Below are 25,137 nucleotides of genomic sequence, written 5' to 3'. Positions count from 1 at the left end.
ACAAACTTGGAATTACGTATAGATTCCACTACAAATGACAAACATGGAGTTACATATGGATCGACAAGGGACTCGCCTTCAACAGGGAAACATCCCACCTCAGGGGCAGAATGACAGCCAGAACCACAGTAATGAGGGTCATGTGCGGAAGGGCACTTGATGTCACGCATCAAGTCCTACGCACGTACTACGTACAAGCTGTGCGCTCTATCGTAGATTATGCTGCCCCGGCTCTCATTACTGTGGCCGCGAAAAAACTCCAGCGGCTTGAGCCATACCAGAATGATGCGGCTAGATTCATCCTGGAAGCACAACGGTGGTACAAAGTTCTCAACTTCCATCGGGAAGCCTCACTTCCACTTCTCCAACTCAGGATCAGAATGCTCGGAGCGGACTTTGTTGCCCGCGCACTCCACTCCCCCGGCGAGACAGGTCTAAGTCGAGCCATCTACACCTCCGTAGAGTGTGTAGATGCACCGCTTCGCCTCAAAAATTGCCTCTCTCAAGCGGCCAAGCTACTGGACTCCTTCCAACTACGTCAACCTCTCCTCAAGGAGGGCATACCGACATCCCACCCGGACTACGAATGCCCGCCGCCGTGGGCACCTGCTCCCGTGACCTTCAAAATGGCGTCACTCCCGGGGAAGGGTGCATGCCACACAGACAGAGCATGTGTGCCGGCAGACAATGGCATCCGAGAGCTGACGCGACCTGGATACGCGGTGTATTACACAGACGGATCGGTGGAAACAAACAGCCCGCACGCGGCCGGAGCTGCCTTCGTAACTGATGGATGTATCTTCGGCAGGAGAGTCAGCGACTCCGGGTCCTCTCTCCAAGCCGAGGCGTAGCGATACAGGGGATCCTAGAACGCGCCCTCGTATCCCACTCCAATGCCGTGGTTATCCACACCGACTCTCTGAATTTGATGAGCTGCTTGCAACACGCAGAGCCCGGAGACAATGTCCACCTACTCACCAATATCCTTGCGCTCCTGCACAAATTACACCGCAAAGGACGGAGCGTCGTTATCAACTAGGTGCCGAGTCACGTCGGTATCCATGACAACGACCTCGCTGACGCGGCAGCCGCGGCTGCTCGCCAGCGCCCCAGGGTCGACGTCCAGGTCCCCCCTAGCAGAAGCCAGCTCAAACTCCGATACTAAGGCATTAGCATGTGCACGCAGTGGCACCTCTAACTCAGTCTCGAGGCAGAGGTTTCCCAACGGGCGAGGTGGTACAAGAGGGTGACAGCATATGAACCCCTAGTACTCTGCTCCACTCCCAGATGGGTAGAAAAGCTGCTCTTCAATCTGCGTCTCAAGGACCGTTGCTTCTGGTAACTGAATCCCAGGTGCACTTGGGATTCATCATATGTATTGCAGCCGATGCTGTGCACAAGAATTTGACTTGTACTGAAATGGTTAACTCCTTGTGGATGAAGGTTCATCCTTGTCTTCCACCTATTACCTGGGTCAGAAGCAACAGGTGGTTATTTTTTGAGAGCAGAACCTAACCCCTCCACTAGAGGAAGAGATGGTGGGAAAATGGAAGGTAAAAGAAAAAACTTAATTGATATCAGTTCTAATATTCATAAACAATATACAGCCAGACATACACAATACACTTCCAGATATGAACAGCTGTATCCATACAATGACTATTTTTTTAATAAATTACTTATGCGTCTGAAATCATTAATCCTACAATTTCTTAAGATGCAAATGAGATCTTTAAATACTCTAATAACAGGAAATTGATATTATCTTAGGAGAAAATGGATGAATATATGCCGTATTTAATCTGAAAACTTTCTGAGACAATTAACATCATATTTTTATTGATAAGTAATTTTGATATTTCTAAGGTTTTGAAATATCAAAAGCAGTGTCTTCTCAGCCTCAGACATCTTTCAGAAGACCCAAGGCCTCCAGAAACTCAGCCATAGGTACTTGGCCGTGAGCCAGATAAGGTACCCATGCACCCCCCACCCCAACCTCTCAACAAAATTACATTTTTCTGAAGCCCCTGAATCTACTGAACTTAGAATGTTGACATTGAAAATATAGGAATGCACTCCCTGTTTTGACTGCTTTTGTACAGGTACCCTATGTCGCATTTTTGGCCTCGGTAAGGTTTATTCTTGGCCTATAATCTCAGTTCATATTCACTGATCAACAAGGCCCATATAGCATTGGAAAGCATATTCAATTATCTCATCAATGGTGTATTCTAAATCACTGTATACTGCATATTGACTTTCACATGTCCATTCAAACAAAATTTGTACGCAATTTTAGGAATGTCCAGTCAAAATACCAAACTCAATAATAATTTGTTCTAAAAATCAAGATGATTTTTTTTAATTTGTTTATCTTTCTTTCAGGTAGCGAATAGATGAAAGTAAACTGGGTCATGTCAAATCCAGAAACAGATGACTGGGTGGAAGCAGCCCCCCTAAAAAAAAAAAAGGTTTTGCGATGATAGTGAGAAATGCAGTGCACGTGCCTGGCCTGACATAACCTCTGGTGCCACTGTCAGCAATGAATGATCCCACTGCCAGACTAGCCAGGTTGAAAAAGGTTTGTGACAAGAGATTGGACCAGCCCCTGGAATCAGTTTACAGGATGACAAGTACCTGTGAACTAATACCAGAAACCCTTACTGAAGAGCATGCATATCACCAGGAATGTTACCAAAGGTTCACCATGAATCTCAGCTACCTCCTTAAACCTTTAGATTCAGCTAACGAAACTACTCCAACACACTGCAAGCAAAGCTGTAGGGAATCATATGGTGACAAGATACTGTTCTCACCCAACTGCATATTTTGTAACTCGACAGGAAGACAGAAGGTAATGGTTAAAGGATCATGGACTACTGAGGCCCTAAGCCTTTCTGAATATGACCTCATACTCGAAGCATTAATGAGCTGCTGTTTGTGATAATGAGTGAGCTATGTGTCAAAGATGATGACCACACAAGTCGTTCAAAAACAGTTGACATGGCCAAACTTCCACTGTGCATGAGAAGCTTGGAGCAGCACATCTGGAGGGTAAATTACCAGCTTGGTATATAGAAACGAGCCCACACTGCAAATCCTGATATCCCTGTAGTGAGTGATGGGCATGGTTGGATTCTCATTGACAGGAAGCTAGAGCCTCTTTGGTATGAAGGATGTGTGCTGCCCCAGCAGTTGGCAGACATTACTGAAGGATCATTGGACATTAGTGATGAGGATTCCGACTCTGAAGAGGTAGACATACCTCCAGATCTGGACTATCCCAGTAGAGACAACTCCGAGTCTGAAGAGGACTAAATACAAGATTGATGAGAGAAAAATGTCTCTCCATGTGGATCTTGGCTAGGGGAGACTGCTGAGCTTGGGAAGGGACCCACCCTTGGTAAAACAAAAACCCAAGTCTATGACGCACTCTTCCTGAGAATGCCCCAGGGGTGAGGTTTCAAGTAACTGGTAAAGGCCCAAAACTTCAATATGTACAGGCATGAAAAGAATGCCACATGACATAGGGTGTATTTTTGGTCATGTTTGATGCCTGTGCATATATCACTATAATAATTAAAATACTTGCTAATGCCTGTGCATATTTCACAGGAACAATTTTGTGTTTGAATGGTCATGTGAAAGTCAATATGCAGGATATGGTGATTTAGAATACACCATTAAGGAGGTAATTGAATATGCTTTCCAACGCTATATGGGCCTTGTTGATCACTGAATATAAACTGAGATTATAGGCCAAGAATGAACCCTACAGAGGCCAAAAACACAACACGTGGTATCTGTACAAAAGCAGTCAAAACAGGGAGCACATCCCTATATTTTCAATGGTAACATTCTCAGTCATGTTCAGTAGATTCAGGAGCTTCAGAAAAACATAATTTCGTTGAGTGATTAGGGGGGGGGGTACATGGACACCCTATCTGGCTCACAGCCTATACCAGATTGGCCCATATGCCATGTAAAGAAGAAACATTGCAATGTTACCTTAAATGAGTGAGTGTAGGGTTGTGAAAGAAAATATGTTCCATGCCTTCTGTATGGTACATACATTTGGAGCATATGTATCATTTCCTAGGCAATTCTGTGCTGGCTGACAGTGGTCCTCGGACCCTCCTATAGATCTCTCTGGGAAGGTAATTTAAATTGTTTTCATTGTATTAATGTGGAACTGTTTCTGTATTGATGGCTTATACCAAGAGGATGGGAGCAGTTATTGATTGTCAGCTCTCCTTACGTGAGAAAGTGGAGGAAATACAGTGGAAATTGACAGAGATATTGGGTTCAGTTCAGAGACTGAGTACTAGCCCCTCATGGCATCTGTGAGTGGAGGTAAGGGGGTTGGTAGGTTCTGAAAATGGGAAGTAGGAAGATGATATTCTTTATCATCCATTTCACAGGACCACCACAAGTACCCATAGTTGTTCCCCGGTTGTATTTACCTATTGCACAGGAAAAAGCTACATTTGTAGGGTTCCTTGTAGAGTCCCCTTTGACTCACATTAATCAAATTGTTTGGTTTATGATTAAGCTATTTCCTCTTCTAAGCTTTATGGAAAAACAGGTTTCTTGATATCCTTCAGTCACCTTGTCTTTTCCAATTTTTTCCATGACCTCTTGTCACTCTCATGTCCCACACTACAAGATCTTCTATGTCAATTTTATCCACTCCATTCACTGGTCTGAACATATCATGTCACCTTTTCTTTCTACTGAGGGTAGGTCTAGTTTTTCCAACATTTCTTTGTGTGCATTTGAAAAGATGCATAAAAAAGTGTTATAAGAAATAGGCATTTAGGAATGGATGCAAAGAGGAAACTATGTGAAGGGTGATTGTGCTGACAGCATTGTATGGGGTAGAGACCTGGAATTTAAGAGAGGCAGAGAGAAAAAGTTAAAATGAGTAAGAAACAAGGAGGTGAGGAGGAGAGCAGGGGTGGAAAAGGAGATGACACATAGGGCTGGTGAAATAGTACTGTGATGGTTTGGACACAAGGAGAGAATTACTAAAGAAAGATTAGTAAAAGAGGTGTGGAAGGCAGAGGTGGAGGAAGTGAACTTGAGGGGATGACCAAGGATGAGATGGATGGATAGGGTAAAAGGGGCATTGAGCAAGAGGGGAATGTCTGTTGAGCAAGGAAGGGAGAAGGCAAGAAATAGGGATGATTAAGAATGGATGTGTATGGATGATACTGTGATTTAAGGAAGGGGAGGGGTTGAGGATAGGGAGTGGCTATGTATGAATGATATTTTGATGCAGCCCAATGGGATTTCTCCCCATCTTCTCTCTCTTTTTTTTTTTTTTTTCTACAGAAAGGGACGGAGAGCGGCCTTGCTTTGGATGTGCTGTGTCTTGCTACATTGCGTCTGACCCAGGGCAGTGGGCAGGATATAGGAATGACCTGTTATCCATGACGAGCTAAGATGAGAGGGAGGAAATGGTGGATGGGAGTGGACACTTGTCTTTTGACTTGGCTACCTCCCTTGTAAGGGGGAAAAACCCTTGGTACAAAGAAAGATTAAAAAAAAATTAAATGTGACTGAAGAAGTGGAAAGGATACACAGAAAAACTTTCTAAGGACTTACAAAATTGCAGTAGTTGTTGACAAAAACATTTCAGTAACAAACCTGTAACAAACACAACACTTAAATGAATAAATAATATGAACACTAAGAATATCAGTAAACATCACTTCTCATTACAATGAACTACTACAGCATTATTTCCTTGTTAATATAACAAGGCTTGACAAAATTTTTATGCAGGTAGTAATGAAAGCACATGTAAAAGAATGGCATATATACAAAAATTAAAGGTAATATAATCAACACTACCTTCATTGCAATTCAATACTTATAATGTATATACTGCACACCTCATACTTGATCACCCTCCTCATAAGAAAAGGCCTTTTGGCATATGCATGTAATTGATAGTACAATCCAATAACCCTTTGTGTATTTGTGACGTATAATGCTTGTGCTTTAAGAATCAAAAACAGAATACTACAGTACATAATTCACATCCACATTTCAACAATTGAATCATACATACACAAGTTTTAGTGTATGTTCACACTTCTATGTCACAAAATGAACTGTACAGTTTCAGGTAAATCAAAAATAATTGGTGCACGCCATGAAATGTGTTTAAAATTATCTAGAAACTGATATACTGTCATAATACAGTACCTTTTCAAAAGCTCATATGTGACTACTCAGTCTATATCTATATATAATTCTCTAATTTAATCCTCATACTCATAAGTAATACATACTAGCACCATTTTGCACATATGTCACAAAAAAAATGTATACATTCATTTGTATATTATTATAAGGAGAAATATGGAGTGAAATTAATACAGGAGGCACTGTTCTATGGACAGCAAAAAAAAAAAAATTATTGAATACTGGCAGCTATTAGAGACTGAACAAGAACACTTCAACTCACAAAGCAGGATGACTGGTGAATATACCATCTATCTATACACCAAGGGCTTTTTCCCCCTTACCAGGGAGGTAGCCAAGTCAAAAGGCATGTACCCACTCCCACCTATTTCATTCCCACTCACTCCACTCCCATCCACCACCCTTTCCTCCCTCTCATCTTAGCTCCTCATGGATGACAGGTCATCCCTGTATCCCACCCACTGCCCTGGGTCAGAAGCAATATACCAGAGTAGCATAAAAGGTAAAAGTATGAAGAAACATTCATGTTTAATGAAGAAAAATAATTGATGGCATGCATATTTTCATGAAATTCTGCTAAACAGTGTAAGAACTAGACAAATACTGTTGCCCAGGCTACAGAAGAGATGAGATTCATGCAACACAAGCAGAAGGCTGATTCACCTCAAAAAATTACTAATGCAACTCCAATATTGCAGAATAATTAACATAAAGGTAGACTATGACTAGTTGCAAAACAATAAGAAAGTTTCATTATATATATATATATATACCGGTATATATATATATATATATATATATATATATATATATATATATATATATATATATATATATATACCGGTATATATTATTTTTCCTCTCTCTCCTTCCTTCCTTCTTCTTGGCATACCTTGCTATGTTGCCTTAGACCCAAGAGGTGTAGTGAGGAATATGGATGAACCTTTGTCCATGAGATGCTAAGATGGGAGGGGTAATCAGTGGATTTTGGACAGGAACAATATGGATGTTGGGTGAGTGTATGCTTTGACACAGTTCCCAATCTTCACCCACCTACCCTTATAAATGGAAAAAGGCCCATTGGTATGTATTCATATGTATGCATGTATTTTGGTACATGAAAACTTTCTGGTCTAAGCTGCCTCACAAGATAGACCAGAGAATGTCAAGGTGATTTGGGTATATGGACAAAATGACACAAGGGTATTATGACTTCTTGTACATCTCATCACCTTACTTTTCCCCACATTTACAAAGGATTACCATATCTAGGTCGGATGCAAAGAAAATCATAATAATGATAAACAAATAAATGAATAAATAAAAACAATAATAATAAAATAAATGCATAGGTATAGTTAGATAATCAACAAGTAAATAGTAAATAATAATAAATTGACATAACTAATAATAAATGAGAATCAAGACTAATATTAAATGAGAATTCACTTTCAGCAGTGTCATCTGTAAACAAATGGCTCACCTTCAACTTCCCTTCACTCTCACTCATGAACTCCAAATGCCTACCACATTAACCTTGGAGAAACCTCCTTCCACTCCACCACACACTTACCTATCTCTTCACTTACTAGTATAGCCACACCTTCGCTCCCTTGTCCTCTCTTCACTCCCAACACCCTCCCCACTACACTCCCAAACTCAAACTCACCCATCCCTTTGAACTTAAGTTTCACTTTTAGTGCCAATACATCCATCTTTCTTTTCACAAATATAATGCCTATCTCTTCTCTTTTACTCTCATCTGTACCACACCCACACACATTAAAAGACCCAAACCATAGGGTTCTGGTTGGAAACCTCCCAGACCCTCTTATGCCTTGACTTATTTTACATTGTACCCTTTCTAGTTTGTCAATGTCTTTTACAAGATATGGGGAACAACACTGAACAGTTTTTGAGATGAGACCTTACAAGAAAATTGTATACAGTAATTATTACTTAGTCAGTCGTGTTCAAATACTCTTCCAATAAATCCTACTATTTGCTGGGCAGTTTTTGCAGGTTTTGTGCACTGAAGAGTCATTTTCAGATCCTAGATACTCTGAGACTCAGCTCTTTTACTTGATCTGTTTTCTGAAGCTGGTTATCATTCATGGAATAATCATTAGCTGCTTTTGTTGCCCATATGCAAAACTTAACTTATAATTTTAAATTACATTTGCCATTTATTGCTCCACTCAACTAAAAGATCTAAGTCAGAGAGTCGTTGGTCCCTATCCACAGCATTACTGATTTTACTAGCAATTTTAGTGTCATCCCTAAATCTATATATTTTACATACCAGACAACCATCTATAACATTTACATAAATAAAAAATAGAACCAGACCAAGGGCAGATCCCTGGAGAACACTGTTCACTACATCACACCAGTCACATGAGTTTCTAATGATTACAACCCATTGTTTTCTCTCAGTTAGCCAATCTTTGACCCAATTAAGAATATCACCTGTGTGATGCCACATGAGTGTAATTTACTAAGTAGTTGATTGCATGGGACCATATCAAATGCTTTATTGGAAATCTAAGTATAACAACTGATTTGCTTTTGTCGTACAGTACATACTAAAACATTATTAAAGTCAAGGAGCCTGGTCAAATATGAACATTTTCTTCTAAAAAAAAAAAATAGAGGGCTGAAAAAATAAAGAAGGAAAATGAATGGAGATTCTCAATAGGGAATATGTTACATTAAAAAATTATATATAATTATTATAAATAATTTTCATTAAGAACAAAGACACTATTCCCATCTTCCCCTTTTTTTCTAGGTTCTGGTGATTAGATAACCCACTCATGATAGTTGGCTTAGAAACACCTTTTATGAACAGTCAGCAAAGACTCATTTATCAAAAGATCCTTTCCCCATTATAAGTGTGGTGGTGCAGTCAAGGCATACACCCACCCTTCACCCATCCCACACCATTACCACACCCATCTAACACCCATTTGTTGTCCCTTTTGTCTTAGCTCCTCTTAGATGAAGGGTCATCCCTGTCCCCTACGCACTGTCTGGGTCAGGAGTAACGCAGCAAGATAAAGCACCTCTACACCTGAGCCAGACAGTCAAAGCTGGTTTTCCCCCCACTGCTTCATCATATGATAATCCTTCCACCTCATCCACTCAAATACATAGTTGATAAGAAAAATTCCTGTCAGGTTGCATCAAATTCTCATCCATTTATAACCACTGTCCACTCATACCTATCTTTTGCCCCTTCCATACTCAACAGACCCTTATACCTAAGGCCCCTTTCACCCCATCTATTCCAGGGACTATTCTAACATGCAGTAGAGCATTAAATGTGCAGTTGTAAATGAAAATGTGCATTTGGAAAAAGGCAATTTGTGCAGATGAAAATTTTTGGTGTCTTCACTAGAGTAGTTGTTGAAATTGTGTCTCTATTTATATCTATGTAATACAGAGGAATTTTATGGATCTAAAGGATATAATTAGTCTTAAAAGAAAGACAAACAATACAAGAAGACATTGTGCATGAAGAAAAATGTGAAAATTTATTAAAAGACAGAAAAAGTGATAGAAAAACACTGTCCCTTGTCATCTGTTGGGAGCAAGAGAGCATTGCCTTATTTAAGGTGCATTTTAAGTGAAAATATTATGTAGTTGTAATAAGTTTAATGTTGATTTTTACCAGGGGTGAAGAGAGGATTATATTTTGTATGTATTTAGTGGAAATGATAAAGATTTTTTTTTTTTTTTTTTTCAAATTTTATATTCTAACATTTTTTTATAAAATATAGTGGCTAAAATTATTAGTAAAATACCCCTCACATTTACTCAGAATCCATCTCAGAAAATCCACAAAGCGCTGGCTTGCAGAGGCTTTAACCTCTTTGATATGACGATGCCTACGTTGGCATCATGAGGCGCGAGTGGGCATACGAGAATGCCATCAGCATCTTGATTATATTTATTTTGTTTTTGTAGCTGTGTGACCCCTGAATTCTGTGAACTGCTTTGATCACGTTTTCTGTCTTTATTATTACTAAGAGTAAAAGAGAATGAGCAATATAGCAGTGACTTTATATTTTATAACACAAGTAGTGTGATGCATCATACATTAGGCATCCGATGCTGCATGCTAGAATTTGACTCGTACTGAAGAAATTAAGCAGACCCTGGACCCTAGCTCCACCCCAATGGCTTCGGCCCTTTGGACCTCACCTCTTACCGTTTTGTGCAGTTCTAAAAATTCATTAGAATAATTCTTACTATATTCATCCCATTAATCTTCCCTTCAAGTTCACTCCATCCACCTTTGCCTTTCACACTCTTTTTTTCGAAGTCTTTTTTCACTTGTTCTTTCCATGTGACCAAATCATCCTGATGTTCTTTGATCAACCTTCTCTGACAACTTTCTACTCCTACTCTCTGCCTCACCTCCTTTCTCACTCTATTCATTGTCATAACCCCCACCAAACTCTTTAAACATTTAATCAAAAAAACATTTAAGGTTCTTCCTTCCTCTCAATTCCATCAAAGATGAAAATAGACAGTATATACACCCTTTTATACATATATATATGTACATATAAATGTACATGTGTGAAAGTATTAAATTTGCCAGTAATAATAATGAGAAATGGCATTAATCTTCAATAAAAGATCCTAATCTTAGCTAGTTTACAACTCCACACACTCAAAATATATTTCATGCCTAGCATCCATACAATATTCGGTGAGTGGCGTTAAGCTAAACTTGAATCAGTCTATAATTCTTGGAACAGCATTATGACAACCTTCACTGAAATCGATCACAGCATGTGTGCTGTTCTGTGCACTCCCTTGTGACATCTCGAGGTGACCAAAGCCAAGGGCCTCTTGACTTTCATTTTCTGTCACCTCTGCTCCCCCCTAGTCCCTGTGTGGTCTTCCCACCGACACCCTGGGCAACACAGACTCCCCCTTAGGCTCTTTACCAAACTTGGTAAGCGTAAGGAATTTAGCGATGAATAAAAGAAAAATAAGGAAGACGGTTGTTGTCATGGAAATAATATAGTGACTCAGCGTAGTTCCAATGTCCAGCCAGGACCCTTCTGTGCGCACAAGGAAGAAGAAATGGAGGGCCATGATGTCAGACATAACCAAGAAGGTGTAGAACACAGCTCGAGTTGGAACCTGCAAAAAAAGATAAAGTAATATGCTGTAAACATGTTTACCTGGATTGATACAACACAAACTTGAGGGATCATTGATAGGCATCTGCAACCAATGATCCAGAACTGTTTCCCAGCCACCCATCTTCAAAACCCATCAACACCCTCCCATCTATCTGGAGGTCTACTTCCCAAGGGTGTGGCACTGGGCCAAAGATCTCCATCTATCAACTTCAACTGTTTTCCCTCTTCCTTTTTATATATGGAGAGCTGACACTGACATCCAGGAAGTGCTCCCTTCCATCTACTACTACTACAAGTCTATATGAAAACAGTCCTATACTAATAAGATAGAATTACAAGTTTCCTCCCAGAGAGACCTATGGGAGGACCCAAGGACCATTGCCAGCAACTGTGGGGCTGCAATTTTCTAGTCAGTGAAACTTGAGACAACAATTATCATCCCTCTCCCCTGCCACACCACTTGGTTCCAAACCACTGCAGTAAGACACAGCAGGGCCTGATAGATGGAAATAGTTTACCCTCACTGTTTCATTATATGGTGATGCCCCCCACTCCCTTGTATACTCAAAAAATCTAAAGAACAGAGAAGATGCCTTCAGGCTTTATCATTTCTCCATCCATTTACAACCATTCTCCATTTACTCCTATCTTTTGTATTTTCTCCTTGAGCAATCAATTGTTGCCTCAAATTCCAGTAGGTTGAAATTCCACAGCCTCACAGTGGCTGGCAATGGTCCTTGGGCCCTCCCACTCTGGGAAGAAACTTTGGAATGTTGTCTGTTTTGAATTAATGTAGGACTGTTTTTATGTCACAGATTGAAAGTGTGAGGAGAAGAGGAGCATTTGCGGCTTGTCAGCTCTGTATAAAAAAATGTAAGAAATATAGTTAAAGTTCATAGAGATCCTGGCCTCAGTCTGGGGACCAAATGTCAGCCCCTCAAGGTTGCACCTCTCCTGATGGAGGTGAGAAGGTTGACAGGTTTTGAAAATGAGCAGCTTCACTGTCCATCTTGCAGAACCACCACATGCATTTGCCTATCATGTGGTACAGGCAAGGAATATTTACATGTTACCTATGTTGAACAAAAGAAACTTGGGAACAGGATAACATGAGCCTTACTAAACTCCTGCACGATACAACCAAATGAATATGATGAGATGAAATAATCACATGATAAACAACTCTCAAATATTTCTATTCAAAAGATACTGTCTCTATTAAGAAATCTTACCTGTATCAGAGTGCAGATGGCATGGAAGAAGCAGGTGACCAAAAGGAAAGGGATAACAATCTTGAACAAGAGGAGACCTCCCATAACAAAAGGAGAGAAGACGGTCACAAAGCAGTATACAAAGGTTGGGTCAAAGCTGTTGATGCTTGCCAAATTTCCAGTGCCAAAGAATGCTAGAAATATGAAAAATAACTGATTTTATATAGGAAAAATAACTTGATGCACTGCTAGTATGACGATGAATTGTTTAAATTAATTTGTCTAAGTTATAAAATGACTGCTACATGCATATCTAATGAATGACTATTCCCAATTATGAAACTTTCCTAATACATACATACATGTTGTTTGAGGTGTTAAATTAATTTGTCTAAGTTATAAAATGACTGCTACATGCATATTCAAAGAATGACTATTCCCAATTATGAAACTTTCCTAATACAATAAAAAAAAAGATATGCATCCAATACCACAGACAAGGTTTTATATATATATATATATATATATATATATATATATATATATATATATATATATATATATATATATATATATATATATATATATATATAATTACATTTAATCATATAAAACAATCTTAAAAATTCAAAGACACAAGTCACTCTGATTCATTACACAGTTTCCAGGAATGATAATTTCAGTTCTCCCATCTCAAAAAATAAATAGGTACACATGCCATAAAAGGATACAAAGAAATATGCTCTTCGCACATCCGACCACTCCATAAGTCGGTCTCCATCTTTTGTAGCCGTTTCATTTTGAAAGTAAGCAAACTTCAGTGTTGCCAGCTGTGTGAGAGTGACAATAACATGTCAATGAAAATATCATACATGATGTAGTCTTATTATCATCTAATGTAAAAAAAATAATCTGAAAATATTTAATCATAATCTTGTACAATGTGAATGTAATCTGAAATTACTTGTAAAAATTCTTGTTCAGCAAACATTTTTATACTAGTAACCTTGAACCCAACCATCCATTATGTCTCATCACACAAATGCAGTCCACCAAACAAGAAAGAAATTACCAGCATTCTAATCAAGTTATGGTATATTTCCTTCTATATACCAAGGCCTTCTTAACCCAGGTAGCCATTCTACTTAAATATCTAAAACAATTTACTCCCTAGTGATTGATAATTCAGTTTAATGTTGCAAACTCCTGTTATCAGGAGGCTTGGACGGTGCCCCTTACAGAGGACTTTGTAGCATGGAATTTAATGGACCATGACCTTGGTCCAACTCGCTGGCAGCTGGGTTCGAACTGCCATCACTTCAACCTCCACCACAACTAGCGATGCTCTAACCCACTTAGCCAGTGAGCATCCTACTCCCGGGTACCCAATAATATGTCATTACATAAACACACTCTCAGGTCACAAAACAAGCACTTCACAACATACTGCCAAATTCTCAACCTCACCAAAGTCTCTCAGAAATCAACCCAACAGAGAAATCACAACAAAGGTGTGCAGAAATTGCACTGGTTTGCCTGTATTCATGTCACCACCTTATTCTAAAACAGAATCAGTCTTGCTGACACCAACTGTCCCAGATGCAACCACCACAAAGACAACACAGAGCACTTTATATTACACTCTCCTACACTCACTCCTAGACAGCCACACAAAATATCCTCACTGAGTGATGCATGGACTGAACCAGAGGTTGTAGATGACTCTATGGGGACCCTGAGAGAGTCCTATGGGAATGGACTGATTAAATGATTCCTGCAACTGCACTGACAAATAATAGTATAATCTATATATAAAACTTTATTCCAAGGGCTGCTTAACACTGGGTGAAGAAACAACGCAGGAAGTAAAACAGTGGGAACCTGTGAAAAATGAAAGGCAACATGACACAAGAAATTTTTACTCCATTCATCATGGTCACATTCATATACCAAAAGGCCTTCAGCCCTTCTAAGGGGGTGACAGTCAAAGCAGACATCCATCCTACACCCATCAAACAAAACTCACACTCATCATCCCACTCCCATGCAATGGGTTGTGAGAAATCCCTGGTAGTGCAAAGTCTTGTTAGTTGTGGCAAGCCAGTGGATTTTCAGGCCAACATTAGGTCACCTGTTCCAATTCTGTGCATTTGTTTACATTTATTTGTAGAATATTTAACATAATTCTTGGTCTAGGTTTCTGTTGTGTTGGTTGGTGTGGGTTTGGATGCATTGCAATAGGTCCAACTTGCTGTACTGTGTTTTTGATTTGTTTCTTCACACAAAACTGCTGTATGTATGACTGAGCTGTTGTGTCATGACAGACCCTACAATGTTGGCTACATGCAATGTAAAGGGCAATAACCTAATCTGCAGATGTACTGGAAAACTTGAAGAATAACAAACTGTATTACATACCTGAAGACTGACACCTCCTAAATAATATTCTAGAATGAGCCAGAGGAACATGCCGATACTGAGGGCAATATAGAAGAACACTTCATGACGGATGGATAGGAGGAGGAAGGGGCACAGGAGGGCACAAGTGATGGCTAAAAGACGGGCCATGACTTGCCTTGATCCAAACAATGGAATTATGAAGGTCAAAACTGTCAAACAAAAACAAAAATCTATTAGTCAAATCCCACAAGTATTGAGTTAACTTTTCTTAAGTACATACAGTATCAATAGAGAACATTTAATTCCTGATACTATTCTGACACTTAAGTTTATGCCATGAGTAAAATATCAAAAGCCTCCTCATATCATTTCGAGACACTTCTAAAATTACCGAATATTTTTTCTAGGTTACATTTTTTTACACACCTAATAATGCCCAAGATACAAGCTGGTTTTCAATAGGAAGTCCATCTTTGTGAGCAATGCTATATGCAGTTGTATGGACAACATATACAGAGGTCAATACCATTACACCTTGAGCCACCATTGTGACTGAGAAAGGAAATGGTATTCCTTTATCTGTGCCACACCTGAAAAATAAAAACAATACATTAGGATAAAAACAGAACCACTGCAGTAATGAAAAAAAAAATCAGATTTAAGTTTTAAGTGTGCTGGTGTGATTACAAGTGCACCAACTTATTAGAAAGAATGCGTGCTTCAGTGAATATAAACATTGTGTCCATAGAAAAGCACAGAGTATGAGCTAAAAATCTGTTCTGATTTCTATAAATACAATGAGTAATTCTTATCAGTTATGTTTTACTATATGAACAATATATGATCCAGTTTTGAGTGATGACTGATTTGATTTTATGTGGCAAAACTTCTCCTATCAGGTGGGTAGGGCTGTGTCTCTTACAGAGGACTTTGTAGTGTGGAATACAAAGAGTAATTTCTATCTGTTATGTCTTAACATACAAACAATATATGAACCAGTTTTGTGCAATGGTTGTTTCAGTTTCACATCGCAAAACTCCCCCTAACAGGAGGGTAGGACAGACCTCTTTACAAATGACTTTGTAGCATGGAATTTAATGAACCATGTTGTTGTTACTGGATAAATGAATAGATATTGTGTAATCAATATTACAGAAACTAATGAATAACATGGTTATATTTACCTAGTTGTAGTATAAGGGTTAGAACAGTGTTCACAAGATCCCATTTCTTTGCTTTCTTTTTGCTGCCTTAGATTATGTTGTTGGCCTCGATTATATTCTCACCTAACTTGTTCCATAAATCTATATATCTATGAGGAATGCTATAGTTCCTAAAATGTTTTAAGCAATCTTACTGATTCCCAACCTAGTAGATATACCATACAAATTAAGACTAAAAGCACTATGTCTGCCAACTTTGAAAGATTGAGGTGAATGAGGGATATGATTACAGTATTCAAGTTACTAAAGGTGATAGATTACACTGACAAAGGATATCTCTTGATTAAAAATGGAAGGCCTTTAAGAGGTCATGGGAACAAATTAAGGATGACCATATGTCTATAGGATATGAAGAAATACAGTTTTCCATGTAGATGGATAAATATTTGGAACAGCTTATGTGATATAGCCCAAGTTCAAATAATACATGAATTCAAATCTAAATATGATAATTGGAAATCAAGGATATAGATAAGTTAGAACTATACATGAATTTGAGGCTAAGTATAAATTGGAGAGAAGGAGACAGGAAGTTAGTGATGGAGTTTGGGAAGGTATGTGATAGGAGAAAGTTGAAGGTAAACGTGGGTAAAAGCAAGGTCATGAGATGTACAAGGGGAGAGGACACCAGTGAATTGGAAGTAAGTCTTAAAGGAGACAGGCTGGAGGAAGTGGATAGCTTTTGATATTTGGGGTCACATGTGGTAGGAAAGGGAGAAGTGGAGGTAGAGGTAAATTGTAGATTGAGAGAAGCAAGTAAATGCCTTGGGGGATTAAAAAGTGTAATGAGAAATAGGCATCTGGGAATGAATGCAAAGAGGAGATTGTATGAAGGGGTAATTGTGCCAACAGCTTTGTATGGGGCAGAGACTTGGAATTTAAGAGAGGCAGTTTGAATGAGTTTGATATGAAATATCTGAGAAGTATGATAGGGGTTACTAGGTTGGATAGAGTGGGAGTGGAAAAGGATAGGGCTGATGAAAGAAAACAGTTTGGACACATGGAAAGAATGAGTGTAGAAAGATTTGTAAAAAGAGGTGTGTAAGGCAGAGGTAGAGTGAACTTGAGGGTACAACTGAGGATGAGATGGATGGAGATGGGGTGAAGGGGGCATTGAGAAAGAGGGGAATGTCTCTTGAGCAAGGAATGGAAAGGGCAAGAGATAGGGATGAGTGGAGAGTGGAGAGTGGCTGTGTATAGATGATACTGTTATACAAGGGAGGGGCAGGGGATGAGGGGTAGGAGGTACTTATGTGAATGATATTTTGACACAGCCCAAAGGGATTTTTCCCCGTCTTTTCTTTTTCTGCATGAGGGGATGGAGAGTGAGGATTGCTGATTAAGTGAAGCAGCTTTGCTGAGGATGTCCTGTGTCTTGCTGTATTATTTCTGACCCAGAGCAGTGGGTGGGATACAGGGATGACCCATCATCCATGAGGAGCTGAGATGAGAGGGAGGAAAGGGCGGTGGAGGGGAGTGGAATGGGTGGAGGTAGGTACATGCCTTTGCCTTGGTTACCTCCCTTATAAGGGGGAAAAAGCTTTTGGTATACAGATAGGAGACAGGACCCAATGAACATTGTTCCTTTCCTATGTACTACAATTAGGTAAATACAATAATTTCAAAGGCTCTCTTTCTTCAAATTCTTTTCTCACCAGTCAACACTGGTGTAACACTTCACCCCATACTATTCAACACATCATGGAAGACTGCATTATGCACAATCATGCACACCAACAACACAACATACAATCCATAAAGGATTTGTGGGAAAACCCCGTTTCAGCCGTGGCATTCCTTGGGGAGACGGGACTGCTCGGACAGACAATCTAGGGAACAACAGTAACAACAACAACTCAGCAACATCCACCCACACCCCCAACCCAACCTGCTCCAAGGCAGACTCACAGTCAGTCACCAAGTTCCAACATAGAATAAAATAAACAAATCAAACACCAAGAAAAGTACAATGACAAACCCCACAATGAACAAATCAGCACATACAGTAGAAAATATGCAGTATCACTAAACATTCCTATCTCATAGATATAAATAGATGTCATAATATCTTGAAAGAAAACATAATTATGATCTATTTAAGCAAACCTTGTTCCCTCTATAAATCTTCTCTAACTTCCTTCATATTATAACATACTAGGAATGATATACAGACATTCACAATTAATATATATCACATAAAATGTTATATACCCAACCACACATCATTAATGTCAACCTAAATACAAATTCCAATAATTACAAAAATATTACAATCATCTCCAATATACATTACTTTAAACTCAAAGTCAAATTGAATAAACTTCCATGTTATTTCAAACTGAATAAATAAAACTCTCCCACTTTACTGACTCATCTCTGATACAATATAACTCCAACAAATCCAACCAACATTCAGATAGACCTCACACAATTCAAGACACATTCTCAAGATACATACATACATACATATACCAAGGCTTTTTCCCCCTTACAAGGGAGGTAGCCAAAAAGGGAAAGGCATAAAAACATTCCCACCCATTCCATCCCTGAATACTCCACACCCCTCCACCCTCCCTCTCCTCTTAACACCTCCTGGATGACGGGTCATCCCTACACCTTGTCCACTGCCCTGGGTCAGAAGCAGTGTCGCAAGACATAGCACATCCACAGCAAGGCCGCTTCATTAAATCGGCGACCCCCCCTCTCCGTCCCCCCATGCATAAAGGAGAATACGGGGAGAAATCCCTTCAGGCTGCATCAAAATTTTCTCACACATCCTACCTCATTCCACCTCATGCATCACAACATCATCCATATACAACCATTCTCCATTCACCCTGTCTTCTGTCCTCTCCCGTCTCTTCCCCAAAACCCCCTTCACCCCATCCATCCACCTCATCCTAGGATGTCCCTTCATGTTCACTCCCTCCACATCTGCCTTCCATACCTCTTTTACTAGTCTTTCTTCACTAATTTTTTCCATGTGTCCAAACCATCCTAATACTCTTTCATCAACAAAGATAGCCAATCATTATTCCATAACATAAACAATAATCAAAACCCATACACTAACTCTAGTATTTATGAACAAAATAACTCCATCTCAAACATATATTGTTTTTAACTCAAAGTCAACTATGTTGAACATAACACAAAGCTTACAGATTTCCATAATCAAAATATAAGAGTGAAGATAGGAACAGCTGATTACCCTACAAGTATGATAATTTCCCACAGAGTATCGCCAATAATCAATTATTCAATAAAAACACGATAAAACCCTGACATGACATGCACAAAACAAACACGATACAATTAATATATGCAACAGTCATTTATCACATGTAAAACTCTATAGTAGAGAAAACAAAAATAAACAGTTCAACAATACAAATATATGATAACAGTCTGGCCAATCAATTTTAAGCAACATTAGGATAGATGTTAGATATTTCCCAGAGACAACAAAAATCTCTAGATTCACATCCTTACATACATAAATAGATGTATCAACCCATTTGAAATAACTCCAAACTCCTACACTATAGTCCTACCTGAACATTATGCATGATAAGAAAACTGCTATCATATGTAAACACTGATATCCATATGCCCCATACATGAAAGTGTGATTAAGGATTAGAAATCCCACAGAAAAGAGATTACCAGTAAAGTGCAGAAAACTGACACAGTGTAAAGTTCTCATTGGAACAAGAGAATAGTCTTCCCTTTACGGAATGATGTGCACTACATAAATCTCTGATGCAAACCATTGTTCCATGTCTAATATATGCCCTTATATTTTAGATATGTTACAACATATTCTCAAATAACTTTACACAGACAAACTAACAAATACTGATTTTTAGGATTTTTGCATTCATTTTGTTTCATTAAACTATGGTACTCAGTGAAAGTGCTACATGAATCTCATTTAAACTACAGTGAAAATGGAATTAAACATCTCATTAAAAAGATATCCCAAATCAGTGACAAAGACATAATCCCATAAATTCTCACTGACAAGAAAAGAATGACATGCTAAAGGAACAGTAAAAACATTTAGTGCTTACTGAATACATATCACAATATGATAATATACATAAACCCATTCCTTTTACTAGAACTCATTCAAGCCAAAATGGCTTTCTCAAGTCAATGTCTCTCACAAGAGACCTGATGCATTATCAGTCTCATTATGCAGTTATAATTTTCATGGCTAAACCCCTGCCATCTGAACTTTGACCCAAGGTATGAGGATCCTCAATGAGGTCAGGAGGCAATAAAACCCTATGACCCTATATGCGATATGTCACATGCCTGACACATGATCCACAGACATGCATGAGGATGTCAACAGGCACTAGCACCTTTCAATACCTCCAATCTTGCTGACCTCAACATTCCTAAATCATAAACACCTGAGTTAACATACAACACACATCAGGCCACTGCCCAATGGAAAGTTTCCAAAACAAGTATATAGTGTTGCTTGACACATACAAACCATTCCTTACACCTATAATCATAACTATAAACTATACACTACATCAAGGACATATTCACTAATGCTAACTAGATACATTGTACTATAACTAACTCACAACTATTATTTTAGAAAGAATGTTTAGAGAATAGGCAACCTCACACACAAATGCTGATGCTGCAATTTCTGCATATATATGCCGGCAACTGTGTCACCATATTGGGACTTTCCCCATAGGGGGAACACCACAGCCAGGACCCCCAGGTCCTCAGTCTGAATATATTTCATTCTTGCGGGACAATAGTCCCCCCGATCTGTAATATCATCAACAGCTTTGCTTCAATAAATCAACAAAGTCTAAAGATGCTTTATCTTTCCCTATGCTACCCTATAGTGTAGCTTTCAAGGGCTACAATGTGTACATGGATGAGGTGGTATGGGAGGTAAATGCGAGGGTTATGGGTTGGGGATTGGAGATGGTTAGAGATAGTGGAGAGATGTGGAAGGTGAACCAGTAGTTGTTTGCAGAGATAATGAACATAAGAACATGCTTCAGGTCAAGATCCAATCACACAATACAAGCAATATGTTAGATCTGAGCAATTTTGAGATGTCTAGGTAAAAATGAGAAGTTATTTGTAAATAAAAAAAATGCCAGACCATTACAGCTAGTTGTCAAAATAGTCAATAATTCTTTGCCACATTGTGCCATTTCATAGAATGTGAAAATAAAAATTAAAACTATATAAAGATGCCTATATTATTTATCATATGCTTGTCTAAATTATTTTTCAAATTATGTGTTGGATGAGACCACATTATCAGGTAATGTGTTCCACCAATTTACCACTCTGTTACTACAAAAATGTTGCCCTATTTCAATTCTTGTTCTAGATTTCTTAATTTTGTAGTTATGACTCCTGTTATTTTCCAATACATAATAAAAAAAAAAATTAAACTTTGAAATTATCAGGTAATTTGTTCCACCAATTTACCCGTTACTAAAGAAATGATGCCTTATTTCGGTTCTTGCTCCAGATTTCCTAATTTAGTAGCTATAACCCTTTGTTCTGTTATTTTCTAGTGCAAAAAATTCTTCAAAGTTGAGATTATCTACCCCTTTAAGTGCTTTAAAAACATGAATAAGGTTTCCATGCAATCTCCTATACCTTAAAGGATATAGATTAGTTCTTTCAATCTATCTTCATAAGATAAGTGAGCATACTGGGAATTTGTTTAGCTGCTCTTCTTTGCACACATTCCAGTAAGTCCATGTCTGTTTGTAAATGAGGAGACACTACGTGGACACAGTATTCTAAAGTAGGTCTTACCAATGTTGTAACACTTTAATATTACTTCTTTAGTTTTGTAGTCAGTACTATATGAGTAAGATATAAATCTTAGTATCTTATTTTCTTTCTTACTGCATCATTCCACTGTTTAGATGGTTTTAAGCTTTTTATCAATTGTTACCCCTAAATCTTTTTCATAGTCTGATTCTATTATCCAGTGATCTTTCATACTGTAATTGAAAAATAGGTTATTATAACCCATGTCATTTGTTATGCATTTGTCATTATTGAACTTCATCGGCCACTTCTCACTCCATATACATAACTTATTTATACCTTTCTATACACAAACTGCATCCTTGTAAGTACTTTTTTATATATCTTTAAGTCATCAGCAAATTTAGAGACACATAAGTGCAAACCTATATCCAGGTCATCTATATAAATAAGAAACAATAACGGTCCAAGTACCGACTCTTGTGGAACACCACTTTTAACTTTTATCCAGCCAGAGGGGTGACCATTTAAGACCACTCATTCAACTCTATTTTTTTGCCATTCTTTAATCCAGTTTAGTATCGGCCCATTAGAAAGTAACCGTTTGATAAATGATAGCCAACATGGTTTCAGACGGAAACGGTCTTGCGTGACTAACTTACTCGAATTCTACAACACAGTTGTCTCGAATTATGACAAAAGAAACAATATAGATTTAATATATCTAGACTTTGCAAAAGCTTTTGATACCGTCCCACACGAAAGACTACTTACTAAATTAGCTTTGCATGGAATAAGTGGTAGCCTATTAGGTTGGACTAGTAATTGGTTGAAAGGTCGAAAACAGAGAGTTGTTTTAAATGGAAAAACTTCTGGATGGAAAAGTGTTGCAAGTGGAGTTCCTCAGGGTTCCGTTCTTGGGCCACTTCTATTTATAGTATATATAAATGATATAGACCATGGACTAAAATCTACTGTTTCCAAATTTGCTGATGATACAAAACTGTGCGGAGTGGCAAATGATCACTCAAACCAATTAGATATTCAAGAAGATTTAGATCAATTACAGCAATGGTCTGAAAAGTGGCTAATGAAATTTAACACAAGTAAATGCAAGGTAATGCACATAGGTAAAAATAACAGTAAGTACGATTACAAGTTATTTGGAAATTCGTTAACAAAAGTGGATAGTGAAAAAGATCTCGGCGTAATTATCAGTAACGACCTCAAATCATCCAAGCAGTGTATTTCAGCCTCTGAGAAAGCAAATAAGATTCTGGGATTGATTGCGCGATCTTTTGATTTAAAAAGTCCATCACTCATGAACAAGCTATATAAATCGTTAGTTCGTCCACATTTGGAATATGCTGTTTCCGTATGGTCACCGAATCTCATTAAAGACATTGACAGACTGGAAAAAGTACAACGGCGAGCCACAAAACTGATTCCAAATATAAAAAATAAATCATACGAAAATCGACTTAAGCACATGAATCTGTTTTCCCTAAAAAAGCGTAGACTCAGAGGTGACTTGATACAGGTCTTTAAGATTTTAAAGGGAATTGACAACATCAAAAGTGACCAAATTTTCACATTGAATGAGAATCAGACAAGAAACAATGGTCTCAAACTGTCCGGAAATAGATTCAATTTGGAAGTAGGTAGAAACAACTTTGCCAACCGTGTAGTTAATGAATGGAATAAACTTCCTGCACAGGTAGTGCAATGTAGTTCAGTTCGAAGCTTTAAGAATCATTTAGATAAATACCTAAGTAAGATGCTGTAATTATTATAATTTATGTTATATTATTTGTTTTTGTTTTGTTATAATTTGTCTGTCTGATTTTCATTTATTATTAGTTATATGTCAATTTATTATCATTTACTATTTACCTGTTTGTTTGTTATTCAACTATACCAATGCATTTATTTATGTATTTTAATTGTTATTTACATTGTTTTAGTTTTAATTTATTATTAATATTTTTTTTTTTTTTTTTTTTTTTTTTTTTTTTTTTTTGCATCCGACCTAGATATGGATCAAAAGGTCTCCTGTCGGCATGCTTTGCCTTTGTAATCCTTTGTAATCCATTAATACCATGTGGCTTTAGTTTTAAAATAAGTCTGTTATGAGGGTTTGATATGGTTTAACGTCACACACTCCCCCCTATCGGGAGGCTAGGACGGTGCCCCTCACAGAGGGCTTTGTAGCATGGAATTTAATGAACCATGCCCTTGGTTCAACTTCGCTGGTGGCAGGATTTGAACCGCCCTCACCTCGACCTTCGCCGCAAGTAACAACTCCCTAACCCGCTCAGCCAGCGAGCTTCCTGTTATGAGGGACAGTGTCAAAAGCTTTACAAAAGTCCACATAGATGACATCCACCAAGTTACCCTCATCTAAGAACAGAGTAATGTCTTCTAAAGATTTTAAAATGTTTGTTGGACATGACCTATTTGGAAATCATGTAACTAATTGTGTTGTTGCAAAAATGTACCATGTCCTTTAAAATAGGTTAAAAAACTTTACACACAAATGATGTTAGAATTATAAGTCTATTATTTTTTGGAAGATTTTTAAAACTCTTTATAAATGTGGGTGTTATATTTGCCTCTTCCAATCCACTGGGACTACACCATCACAAATCATACTGTCAAATATGAATTCTAACTAGTAATGCTACTTCTATACTGCACTCCTTAATAAGCTTTGGATAAATTTCATCTGGTCCCAGTGATTTTCCTTCCTTTAACTAATTTAATTTCTTGCAAATCATTTGGTTTAAATTTTGGTTTAACATCACAAACTTCCCACTATTATATAAATAGAAAATTCAGGAACTTCCACTGTTTCATTTGTAATAAGAGGTGCTGTTGTTACAGGAATGTTTTCTATAGTGAATACAGAAGAAAAGAAGTCCTTTAATAGTTCAGCCTTCTCTGCCTCATTACTTGTAGTGTTTCCACTATTTGTTAGTAGTAGGGCCAACACTAGAATGATTATTTGATTTTCTGGAGAAATATGAAAAAAAAAAAAAAATTGAGGTCTTCTTTACTCGTTAATGCAATATTTCTTTCAGCATTTCTTTTTGGCAGATAGTGATGGAGTTTGAGAAGGTATGCAATAGGACAAAGTTGAAGGTAAATGTGGAT

General features: G+C 38.1%; 1 protein-coding gene across 1 annotated transcript in view; it reads right to left on the bottom strand.

The window, feature by feature from the left end:
• Window positions 1-7,039: 7,039 nt before the first annotated feature.
• PIG-N (Phosphatidylinositol glycan anchor biosynthesis class N) overlaps window positions 7,040-25,137 on the bottom strand; it is a 34,835-nt gene continuing 16,737 nt past the window's right edge. Inside the window, exons 12-16 of the mRNA XM_076204136.1 lie at window positions 15,413-15,576; window positions 15,005-15,195; window positions 13,318-13,416; window positions 12,608-12,799; window positions 7,040-11,373 (exon numbers count right to left, since the gene is read on the bottom strand). Coding sequence (XP_076060251.1) covers window positions 11,110-11,373; window positions 12,608-12,799; window positions 13,318-13,416; window positions 15,005-15,195; window positions 15,413-15,576 — 910 coding nt within the window. The 3' untranslated portion in view covers window positions 7,040-11,109. The remainder of the gene's footprint in view (window positions 11,374-12,607; window positions 12,800-13,317; window positions 13,417-15,004; window positions 15,196-15,412; window positions 15,577-25,137) is intronic.

The sequence above is a fragment of the Oratosquilla oratoria genome, chromosome 20 (genome assembly GCF_046742065.1).
Source record: "Oratosquilla oratoria isolate Oo_2021 chromosome 20, ASM4674206v1, whole genome shotgun sequence".
In the NCBI taxonomy this organism is placed as follows: domain Eukaryota; kingdom Metazoa; phylum Arthropoda; class Malacostraca; order Stomatopoda; family Squillidae; genus Oratosquilla; species Oratosquilla oratoria.
This window is presented reverse-complemented; position numbering and strand designations above follow the sequence as displayed.